Raw genomic sequence first — 12,075 nt, forward strand, 5'->3', positions numbered from 1 at the left:
GAAAGCTTGCATCTTGAACCCAATCATTTCTTCCTTCTTTCATCTCAAAGCAAGTTCATTAAATTAGGATAGGTAAGGAAAGCTTAAACCAACTTTGCTCTTATGTTTAATGAGTTTGATTGTTGATATATGTCCTTTAGATGCATTTTTAATTCAATGTTCATGTTTAACATTGAAAGATTTTAGTTGGAGTTCATTTGGGATCCATTAAAGGAGAGTTAGCAGCAAAACGTGACTTTGCATACCAATTGTGCTTAAATGCACCCTAGGTAGAGCTTAAGCTTGTAGAACATATAGGTGGGCGAATCCCTAGATAGGTTATGGTCTTTGCAAGCCTAACCAAGGTAAGCCATTATTCACACTTATCCATTTTTTATAAAATTGCACTTTCTTCGCAAGATTAATTTGAGTCTCCCCAAATGGTCAAAGAAGTGACCATGTTAAGGAATGTACTTGGGTATGTAATTGGGTTAATAGCTCAAAAAGTGAAATCCCCTTGAGTAAAGTGTCAACATGGCATATCATGATACTTAGATATGTGCACTCACATTTATGACTAGAGAATAATGTGTTACTTGATGAGTTTGTGTAAGTACATTGATATTGAAAGTGTGAATTATATATATATATATATATATATATATATATATATATATATATATATATATATCTTTTTTGAAATGAACTTATGTTATTTCTTCTATATGATATTTCTTTTTAAAATGAGTTTACCCTTGTATTTTCTATTGAACTGTAATGATCATATTATTTGTCATGAGAACAGATTATGATGCAGCTTCTAAGGAGCATGTCACTTATGGTTGATGTGGGTTTAATGGTGGGCTTTGGAACGAGATCTGACCATTAGCCATTTATTTATTTATGTTTAGTCTTAGTGGGGACCAACTTAGAGATCTCATATGATTATGGATTTATGTTGTATTTATTCCTTTAAGGGGACCCTTGAGATTTGTTTTGGATTTTCTTATGATGTTGTAGTGCTCTAGGACACAAGTACCTTTATGTTTTATGACTTGAGAACCTTTATATGTGATGTTTAGATGACATGCTTGAAATTGTGAAAGACTTATGCGTATTTCCATTAACTAAATTAATTTCAAGAGTTTTTAAAAGGACTAAAAGTGAATCTTTTTCGCGTAATAGCTTTAGTGTTTCATGTAATGGTATTCGGGGTCGTTACATTTATCGTATCAACGATGGTCGTGTTGTTTAGGAACAAACCTATGGAAAATATGTCTATCATGTTTTGTTGTGTGTGATTATATGTTGATAAGTAAACTTATTCTTGTTGTTTGATAACCTTAACCAATGTTTGCTTCTTCTTTTTTTGTCTAGTTTGGCTTTGTGAGTAGGATGGTGAGACCTTCTATGACTTCTCCTCCACCTCCATCCGAGAGTGCTCAAATTGCTTGTGCCATTGAGATGATGACAACTACATCGCATCAATAGAGTACCACCATGGCTTAGTAGTATCAAGTAGTTTTGGCTCAACTTGAGACACCTCGAGTGGCCGTCGAGGCAAACAAAGTCGTTGTTCCATAAGAGTTTTTGGGTTTTACTTAGTTTAGGAGGAATGATACTTGTGCACTCAAACAAAAACAATGTAAAAGTAATTTATTTATGATATTATTGAGTAAGTAATTTAAATCTGTATTATAATAAAAAAAAATTAATAAATTAATTTTAATATATTTATCATAGAATTATATAACAAAACTAACATTATTATACAAATATTAATAAACAATTTCTTTCATATATGAAGTTATTAAACAAAGAGACAAAGTAATATTTTGTATTGAATATATTAATTAATTATATTTAAATTAATTTTTAACACTATTATAAATAAAATAATTTTTTAACACATGAATTTAATAAATGATTTTTAAAAATTAACAATAGAAAAATACTAACATTATAAGGATAAAATATTTTAACATAAGAATATATATATATATATATATATATATATATATATATATATATATAAAACTAATATTTATTTAAACCATTGATTAATTTACTCAAAAGTACATATTCAATTTTTAAACAACGTATGTAGATATCACAAAGAATGAACAATGACCACTCCTTTAAAAAATGATAATATTGTTAATATCAATGATTTATTCTTGGTATAATTGGAGGATTCATAAAATAGCAACGAAACTTAAAGGAAATTAACAAAAATAACTCATAACATTATCTGTATTTTGTCTTGCACAATTAGTTAAGTTTTATGTTGTATTGTCAAAGTTTACACCATCAAAACGAGTTGTGATTTTTATTTGCAAAATGAAATGAAAATTACATTAAAAATATATAGTCTACAACAAAATGCTTAATAAATCACTTCATTAAATTAAAACATTTGTATAATTTGTTTTTCAATCGTAATCTCATCAATGCAAATTGAAAATTAATATTATTAATCCTAATCTTAACAAAATACACACTCAGGTCAGGTCATGCCATGCCAACAAATAACATTTTAGTATAGCACAAATATTTTATGTGCATGACGTGTGTCAAAATGTTTCTATAATTAAAAAATTCCAACTCAGCTCACGCCACCTTAAAACCAACAGATAGTACTGTGCTGTGCAGAAACTCACAAGTCACAACGCAAGCCACATGTTTCACATGCAAATGCAAGTTCATCACCCTAGTATTGTTTGATGGATTTTCTATTTTCAGCACCAACCCATGTTGCCCAAAATGCTTGTCCCTTCTGTTCAATTTTCCACATTGTCCTTTTTTAGCAGCAAATATCTGAGTTGTTATGAGCTTAGATAACAGGTAGGACTTAGGAGGAACCATTGGCTCCGAGAGTTATTAGCTAGCAACCGCAAACTTAGCAACCCCCTCTAAATTGGTCCCTTCATAAACCACCGTGATAACAAATCACCCTCATTCAGTTTATGCCTCTTGATTCTGTTGCCACCTTCCAAACAACCCTCCACCACTCTTCACCGCCTTAGTTCCGATCGCCCTACCGCCACAGCCACCGCCACCATAAATTACTTCCTGGTTACTACACATAGTAACAACTTTTTTTTATATGGTATAATTTATTTGGAACTCAGGAATTAACCTGTGCATCAAGGAGTTTGATACACACACCCCATCTTATTATATACTTTATTTCATAACGTGTATGCAGAGTATTATCTACCACGTGGGCATAAAAATTAAGCAATTGGCCTATGGAGAGAAAATTGATGAAATTAAACACATAGCAAGAAGTTGAAGTAATTTCTTTAATTGCCATCAAGTTTTGGAAGGAGTTGGAGCTTGATGGAGGGTATGGCAAACATTTGTGATGATGCAACCGAGGGCGACAATGCGTTCCTAACCATGTTTGGTGGCGATGAAAGTGGTGGCAGTGGCGGTAGCGATGGCAGAAGCGGTGGTGATCAGGGTGGTGGCAATGTGGAGGATGTGGCTCTGAAGAAGGGTCCTTGGACAACTGCAGAGGATGCTATTCTAACGGATTATGTGACAAAACATGGTGAAGGGAATTGGAATGCAGTGCAGAGGAACACGGGGTTGAATAGATGTGGCAAGAGTTGTAGGCTCAGATGGGCTAACCATTTGAGGCCCAATTTGAAAAAGGGTGCATTCTCACCTGAGGAAGAAAAGATCATTGTTGATCTTCATTCACAGTTTGGCAACAAATGGGCCAGAATGGCTGCTTTGGTATGCATTTCCAGAAAGCAATTTTTGTTATGAATATATAGTATCTGCAAATATATCTAATTAATCAAAAACTCAAGATACAATAAAAAAAAAATGTGAATTCTTTATTGATTGACATGTTATCTTAAAGGTTTAACATGTTTGATAATGCCTGGAAACCTGGTGAACATTAATATTAGCCTTTCAGAAAGAAAAAAAATGGCGATGGCTGGTGTAGCATGTTTAATGTTAGACATATCATATATTAAAGTCATGGCTGTTATAACACGTTTAAATGTTAGACATGTCATATGAAAGTGATCCTTAATGTAACATGATTGAATATACTATTTCATTTTCATGACATGTTATAATCAATTTTTGTTTCCATCTCTTTCATTTGGTTTAACATCTTTTGAGAAAAAAGATATGCATAAAATTGAAACACATCATGTTAAAATTTAGCATGAGAACTCATATTTGGGTTTAGATTTTGAACTCTGGTTTCTTTTGTTGTTTTTGTTGTGACATAGTTGCCTGGGAGAACAGACAATGAAATCAAGAACTATTGGAACACAAGGATTAAACGCCGCCAAAGGCAGGGTCTCCCTCTCTATTCAGATGAGCATGATCATAACCATCGTTCCACAACACCAACCTCTCCCACCACACCTTCCCCATGCCTCACACCAACAGGATCAAACCCCAACATTGCCACAAGTTTTGAGTTCTTCAATCAAAACCAACAACAACAACAACAATACCAACACCAATACCAATACCAACAACAACAACACCCTCTATCTCCAACTGCATCTCATCATTCCCCTCTCAGTTCCCCTCTTCAACACAGACAACCCTTCACCTCTTCATCACCTCACAATTTCTTAGACCATTCACCTCTTCCACTCTCCTCCTCTTCACCCTCCCCTCTCTCCTTCTCCTTCCAAAAACCAGCACCAATGCTAAGCACCCCTCTTCGCTTCAAGCGCTACCGCACCTCTCCAAGCTACAACAACCACCTCTCTGACCCTCCTCTCACCACCCAATTCCCTCACCTTGATGGATTCAGGTTCCCAGTTTCTTCAGGCTTTTCTCAGTTTTTTCAGCCCTCTTTATTAGACTCCGATCGAGGCGTTTCTTCTTCCTCCTCTTTGGCTTTCCAACCCAAGTTGGAGCTCCCTTCAAGCCAGTATTATAAACCACCCCATGAGCAAGACATTAAGCTTGACATTGAGTTCAATGATCCTTCTTTTCAAAGTAGTAGTAGTGGCTTTCTGGGGGATCTTCTCTTCGAGGCTCAGGCAATGGCTTCAGGCCAAAACTCAAAGAAACGAGGTTACTTGAGTTTGAATGAGAGAAATGATGTGTTTGATGCATGCCAAAGCTTTGAGAACTTTCCATCTAGCTCTCTTTACTGGCCTTCTTCAACTTCTGGTTGGTTTCTTGACAGATAGTTACTAGTTAGTTACCTTGTGTATCTTTGCTTCATTCTTTTGTTGTTGTTGTTGTTTGATTTACTTGAGTTCATTTATTTGTTTTGGATAAACTGAGCCAGTTACTTAAATGTTTGTAGTACTGTTCTTCAATAAGAATTGGAATTTGTTAATCCACTTAATAAAATGTAAGTTATAAAGATGAAATTCCAATTCTGATTAGACAAGAAGACTAAAGCACATAAGAAACTATATCTATGTTATGTTCTACTTTTTTTATGATGCATTATTAATGTTACACTTTGCTTTGATTCTTTGAATGTTGTACTCAGTTCTTGTCTTAGACACACTAACCAGTTGGCTCTGATATCGAACAGAATATGATTGCATTAATTTTGGCTTGTCATTTTGTTTTAGTCTCGACAACCTTTTCTACCTATATGTGCCGTATGATGAATTGAGTATTAATTTGACCTGCCAAGTTTAGTATAGACAGAGAGTTGATTATCCTAAAATTGGAATGAAGTTGGTTTATTTAACTATTCCTTGTAGCTGTATACATGCTGAATGGATGGTACGTAGTCTTCGGCGTGTTGGAATACAAAAAACATTACTTTATTGTGGAAAACAAGGAATATACTATTTTTTAGTCTGCCCAATCGCTACATGTACCACTATTATTACTAATTTCTCCCATGGTTATTCTTGATATTATCTCTAAGACTTTTGAAAAACAATTGGTGGTACGCTGTTTTCATTTCTTCAAGTGTATGTTCTGTTCAGGTAGCATCATCTATAGTGTAAAATATGACTAGGATGTTTAAATTTATATGTTAAAACAATGTTTATTTTAATAAAATAAGTAGTTTTATGTTAATTTAATATGATTGTCTAAATTTTTTTGTTTAAAAAACAATTTTTTGTTTATTTTAAGAAATAAATCTTATCTGTTTATTAAAAAACTATTTTTTTAAGAAAAACACATATTTTAAAAATATATATATAATTTTAAACAAACTAATCCCATATAGTTGATTAAATTTACGTAAAGTTTTGAAATTTTTTATCACTGATTCCATTTGAATGATCTATACATGCAGAACCAAAACCAAAGGAAGAGGCACCGGACTTCAGTAAATTCATGAATGAGGAGGTGTCATCATTGCTTACAGTGGTTCCATCTTCCAGTATGCATGGTCATGAGTGGCACAATAACAGTGCCACAGAAGTGTCCAATGTCCAATCGTCTGGTAGTGGCAAGACAGATGACAATTTTGTACTTGATATCAAACCCATAACTTCATTGTTTCCTCTCTCCAACACCGCAAGCCATGATGAAAACCAAGGATGCTACTCTTGGGACAATTTACCTGGTCTCTTCTAAGGTTGATCAAGATTGAAATGATTTCCGATAATAGTTAATTATGAATATATTTTGGGATTAAATTATATAGAAATTTATAAAAAAAAATTCTATTTTTTTAGTAAATAATTGTTAAATTAATATTATTTAAGTTTTTGTGCAGCCAATATTAAAAGTGAAGAATTTACGATGCTCAGTCAGTTTTAATAAAGCCCGAGCTAATTAAGGAAAGAAGAATTAATTAAAGAAACAAGCTTACTGAGAAAAGCAGGCTAATTAAGGAAAGAAGACTAATTGAGGAATGCTAGACTAATTAAGAAAAGAATAATAATTAAGGAAAGCATGACTAATTAAAAAAAGTAAAGGCAGACTTACTGCAAAAGAAGAAGAAAGAAGAAGAAAAAGACACAGAAATTTCAGGAGAATACAATTTCCTATAAAAGACAAAGGCTCGAAGTAGGAGAAGCAAACATCGGGAGTCATTTCTTCCTTCCATTCCCTTTCTTATTTTTTCCCCCTTTACTAAATATTTTCCTCTTGCAATTGTAAAACCTCTATGACAATGAGAGGCTAAACCCTCTTTGTTGAGAATTCTTATCTATTTATGAATGTTACATTAGCATTATCTTTACCTGTGCTTAATATTATTACTTGTGGCTTGATCACCCATTTCCACGGAAAGTTTTAGGAGTAGCGTTGAGAAACGTTATTTTCTACTAGAAGTGGGAAAGGATATCTAAATAAAGTAATCTCTAGGGATAGATTGATATTTGTTTAGCTTGTTATACATATATATCCTTAATGTAATTCACCATTTTAGCTCTGCAAAGGGATTTAGGAGAGAAAATAGAAAAATTAGGTTTTTTCATGCAGGAGACCAAAGTCAAGTATACTACTAGATTCAAGTGTAAATTGGAATAATTATAAATAGAGAAAAATTATTAACATTACATCAAAGAGTAACTCTGGTAGACTAAATTTCCAATATTCTCATCTTCTGAATTTCCTTCTACAATAATATTGGATTTTGTCATCTTTTCTTTCTTTAATTAATTAATTTAAATTCTTGTTTGATTTAATTTTCTACCAATTTAAATTATTGTTTTTTTACAACGTTTCCAAATCTTTTTTTTAATCAAATATTCATCTACACAAGTATAAACAAAGCCCTTGTGGATACGATACTCGAACTTCCGTTTTAACTTTACTACTTTGAAGAATTGGTGCACTTGTCAATCCATCAACAAGTTTTTGGCATCGTTGCCGGGGATTTTGTTCTTTGTACTTGGTATTTTGGATATTCTATTTTTAACTGTATTCTTCCTTAACTTTTCAAATTTAAATGATAAAAAAAAGTATCTTTTTCTTGTGAGTCTATACTTGCAGGATGAAACCTCAGAAGAATTTGATCCATGGTGTTCTAAGCATCTTGAAAGCATATAATTAGGGGTCATTCACCCACCACCGGTAAATTGTGATTTTTGTGGAGGAGAACATTTCAATAATAATTATCATCTCTACTCCATGGAAAATTCTTGGTGGGAACGAGAGTTACACCCTTACAATCAATATAATCAATATGAAGAAAAAAAGACATTCTCATATGGCGAATGTGTTGATGCAATTCATGGAAACATCCCAAGCTAGCTTCAAAGCCAATCAAAACTCAATTCAAAATTTGGAGATTCAGGTTGACGTGAGTTACTCCATGAAAAATTATTGGTGGGAGCAAGAGTTACAACCTTACAATCAATATGAAGAAGAAATAATTTTTAATTTTGAGAATGTGTTGATAAAATTCATGGAAACATCTTAAGCTAATCAACACGCAATTCAAAATCTAGAAATTCAAGTTGGTAAGCTAGCAAAAGAAGTGGCTAAATTACCCTTTTTGGTCACAAGGGAAAAAACTTTGTAGAGATTAAAGTTCATGAGAAAAGTCTTGTAGAAGAGCATGATTCAAGAGAAAAAGGTGAAGACAAAAGTGAGGAGAGAACACAAAAACAATGGGAAAAGTGCTCACAAGTAGAAATTCCACAAGAAAGTATTCTCCAAGTCAATACCCCTCCTCATCAACTGATTGGCAAGGAAGAAAGGCACGAAGAACGTGATAAATCTTTAAGTGTCATTCTCTCCTTGATCACCCATTTGCATTATCTTTTCTTGTGCTTAATATTATTATTTGTGGCTTGATCACCCATTTGCATGTTAATTTTTAAGAGTAGCGTTGGGAAACGTTATTTCCTAATAGAACTCGGAAAGGATATCTAAATAAAGTCATCACTAGGAATAGGTTGATATTTTTTTAGTCTGTTATACATCTCTATTCTTAATGCAATTTACTATTTTAGCTCTACAAAGGAATTTGGAGAGAAAATAGATAAATTAAGTTCTTTCATGCGAGGGACTAAAGTTAGAGTATACTAATAGATGTAGGTGTAAATTGGAATAATTATAAATAGAGAAAAATTATTAACATTACATCAAAGAGAAGCTCTGGTAGGCTAAGTTCTCAACATTCTTATCTTCTGAATTTTCTTCTACAATAATATTAAATTTTCTCATCTTTTTTGTCTTTAATTAATTAATTAGTTTAAATTCTTGTTTGATTTAATTTTTTTGTCAATTTAAATTATTTTTTTCTACAACCTTTCCAAATCTTTTTCTTAATCAAACATTCATCTACATAAGTACAAACAAAATCCTTATAGATACGGTACTCGAACTTCCGTTTTAACTTTACTACTTGAGACAAATTTGTGCACTTGTCAATCCATCAATAGTTTCAAAGTTGTGTACCAAGATAATTTTAGAAGCTATTTATAATGTTAATGAAGAAGTTTCGTGTTGGATGCAAATGATATCGTTGTTGTTTGAAACCGTTAGACTAGCCATTGATTATGTTGATATTTTATGCCTTAGGATGTGTTCGATTCAAATTTATTATTGTAATTCCTATACTCAAGGAATATAGCGTGTTGGGTAATCAAGCTCTCATAAACAAAATTACACACACCTACAAAGGATCGTGAGAATACAACAAAGATTATATCGTAGAAAAAATAATAACGAATGAAGAATTTAGCGTGGTTCAACACATCTTGCTTACATTCACAGAGTTATCTCAAAAGTATTTCGTTATCACAAAAATGATTACAAGATTATAACTCATTCTAAATTATATATCACTTTACAAACTCGAGTACATCACTCAATAGTTACAAGAAATGATAACACTTTCACACAATAATATTTTTCTCTCAACAAAGTAACTTTATTTCACACTCTCTCTTCTCACACACTCTCTCTTCATGTCTGTCTTCTCTACTAATTATCTTATCTATTTATAGTGAAAATTGTCACCAATTATAATAAATAACTTCTCTTAAAAGTTGAAACAAAAAATAATTTTTAATGCATTCATTCAAATATGTTTCATCTAATAAAATACAATATTTCACTTTATATTTAAACCACCAAATATTAATGATAAAAATTTAATTCTCAGTGTGCATTAAATGCATATTATCTTTTAGCTTGGAATTTTATAATTCGTTGGGTTATAAAAAAACTTAACTAAACCTTAATACAAATCATATTATATTTAAAAAAATCTAAATAATATAAATTGGTTTTAAAATTAGCTTGATTTATAGATATTTTCTTTTATCATGTGTGACTAGTACAACTCCTAGATGTTTTATATTTGATACCAACCTAATTTGACCAAGTTATTAGGTGATGAGATTCTTGGTAGGACCAGTGTGATCAATAAAAATTTTCATTTGAATATTTAATGTGCATCTATTGTGTCCTCTTCTTTATAAGTTAGCCTTTCTTTTCGTTTAAAAATAGTTTAGGCATTTAAATATATTTCATATGTATTTTTTAGGTTAAATTACTCATTTGGTTCCTATAATTTCATGATTCTTATTTTTTTAGTCCTTATAGTTTGAAAGTGATCTTTTTAGTTCCTATAATTTACATTTTAATTCTCTTTTAGTCCATGTAGTTTTGAAAATAGTCTTTTTAGTCCCTATAGTTTTATGATTCTTACTTTTTTAGTCCTTATAGTTTTCAAAGTACAGGGACTAGAGAATTAAAATATAAACTATATGGACTAAAAAGAACACTTTTAAACTACAAGGACTAAAAAAGAATTAAAATATAAATTATAAGGATTAAAAAGATCACTTTCAAACTATAGAGACTAAAAAGGTAAGAACCATGAAACTATAAGGACCAAATGAGTAATTTAACATAATTTTTAAAAAAGAAATTAAGAAATAAAATGAATCAAACTTTGCCTATAAATTAAAAATTATTTATAGTTGGACAATCACTAAAATTCTCTAAAATTATTTATGTAATATTTCTTATCTTTGAAGAGTTAAATTTAAAAGTTTCTAAAAAAAGTTTAGATATATCTCTACAAGTACTTGTGAAAAAGTTCATCTAAAACTCTTAGCCAATCATAAGTGCATTTGCGTTTAATAATTCTTTAGACATTAGCACTAAATTTGAACTTTGAAAGTCAATAATGTTTATATAATGCGTAGGTGTAAGAGATAAAACATCATTAAAAATTGAAGAAAGCTTATAGAAAGCCAACTCTTCACGTAGCTTATTTGGAATTGATATTTCTCTTTTTGGTGATCACATTTAGAGTTGATAGAGAATACTCACTCTTCTCTCCCCCTCCCTTATCACATATCATTAGATAATAAACATTTGTTCTTTTCAAAAATAATTGAAGACAATAAGTTGGTGGCAGGTCTCTCTCAATTTGCCACAATATGTATGATTCATTAATTGTAGAATTGTAAGTGCCACCCAGTTAAGTTATTTGTCAACTCAGTAATGCGTGTTTCATCTAAATTGGATTTACTAGTGTTTATACTTTACATCACACATTCACACCGAATTTTATTCAAATTTAAATGATTTAAAATTCACCTAACTCGTGCATCTTTTTTAATTCTTTATAGAGCTCGTATTTTTAAATCAATTATTTTTTAAGTCGTAAAGAGCATAGGCACTACACAAATTAGTTCAGTACTATTAATTCCAGTTCAGCTTGGTCACGGGTTATTCATTCGACCAACTAACATCCATTATGTGACTTTCATTCAACCAAGAGTGCTACCAACACTTGTTTAACACACTTCTATTATTGAATAAAATTTGTATGAAATTACAAAATCATAAATAAAACTCATTAAATGCAAAGGAGTACTCAAAATTATGAGTTTTTCAATAATAAAAAATATATTTAAAAAAGTGTATCCAATAGTGTGCTGCCAGCATTCTTCTAATTCAATTATATCTTCTAACACAAGAGAAACTGAAATGAAAAGCATAATAGGTGAGAGATTTGGACAAGACTACTTTTAGGAAGACAAAAAGCGTACACAAATGAACGTTTAAGCTTAATTTTATTTAAAGGAAACGATTAACACATATCCATTTTTTGGGTGCATAAATGGAAGTAAAAAAGAAATAGAAAGAGAAAAAAAAATAGATGTGATAAATAATATAATGAAAAATGAAGATAAAGACAGGAAAAAAAAAGGA

General features: G+C 31.2%; 1 protein-coding gene across 3 annotated transcripts; it reads left to right on the top strand.

The window, feature by feature from the left end:
* Positions 1-2,733: 2,733 nt before the first annotated feature.
* On the top strand, positions 2,734-7,117 carry LOC114396014 (transcription factor MYB101-like). Of its 3 annotated transcripts, XM_028357914.1 has the most exons (5): positions 2,735-3,088; positions 3,188-3,723; positions 4,236-5,139; positions 6,239-6,523; positions 6,665-7,117. In XM_028357914.1, the coding sequence occupies exons 2-4, from the start codon at positions 3,322-3,324 to the stop codon at positions 6,520-6,522; spliced, it is 1,590 nt and encodes a 529-aa protein (XP_028213715.1). In that variant the 5' UTR covers positions 2,735-3,088; positions 3,188-3,321; the 3' UTR covers position 6,523; positions 6,665-7,117. The 3 variants fall into 3 exon arrangements, with proteins under 3 accessions (XP_028213714.1, XP_028213715.1, XP_028213713.1); XM_028357912.1 differs by having other exon boundaries at positions 2,735-3,723; XM_028357913.1 differs by lacking the exon at positions 6,665-7,117 and having other exon boundaries at positions 2,734-3,723; positions 6,239-6,572.
* The last annotated feature ends 4,958 nt before the right edge of the window (positions 7,118-12,075 follow it).

This window comes from Glycine soja, chromosome 18 (assembly GCF_004193775.1).
Source record: "Glycine soja cultivar W05 chromosome 18, ASM419377v2, whole genome shotgun sequence".
NCBI classification, from domain to species: domain Eukaryota; kingdom Viridiplantae; phylum Streptophyta; class Magnoliopsida; order Fabales; family Fabaceae; genus Glycine; species Glycine soja.

Excerpts from the sequence above, each read along its gene's own strand:
- LOC114396014 (XM_028357913.1), top strand. The coding sequence starts at position 3,322 with ATGGAGGGTATGGCAAACATTTGTGATGATGCAACCGAGGGCGACAAT. Across the intron at positions 3,724-4,235 it reads GGGCCAGAATGGCTGCTTTG|TTGCCTGGGAGAACAGACAA; the intron begins GTATGCATTTCC and ends GTTGTGACATAG. Across the intron at positions 5,140-6,238 it reads CTGGCCTTCTTCAACTTCTG|AACCAAAACCAAAGGAAGAG; the intron begins GTTGGTTTCTTG and ends CTATACATGCAG.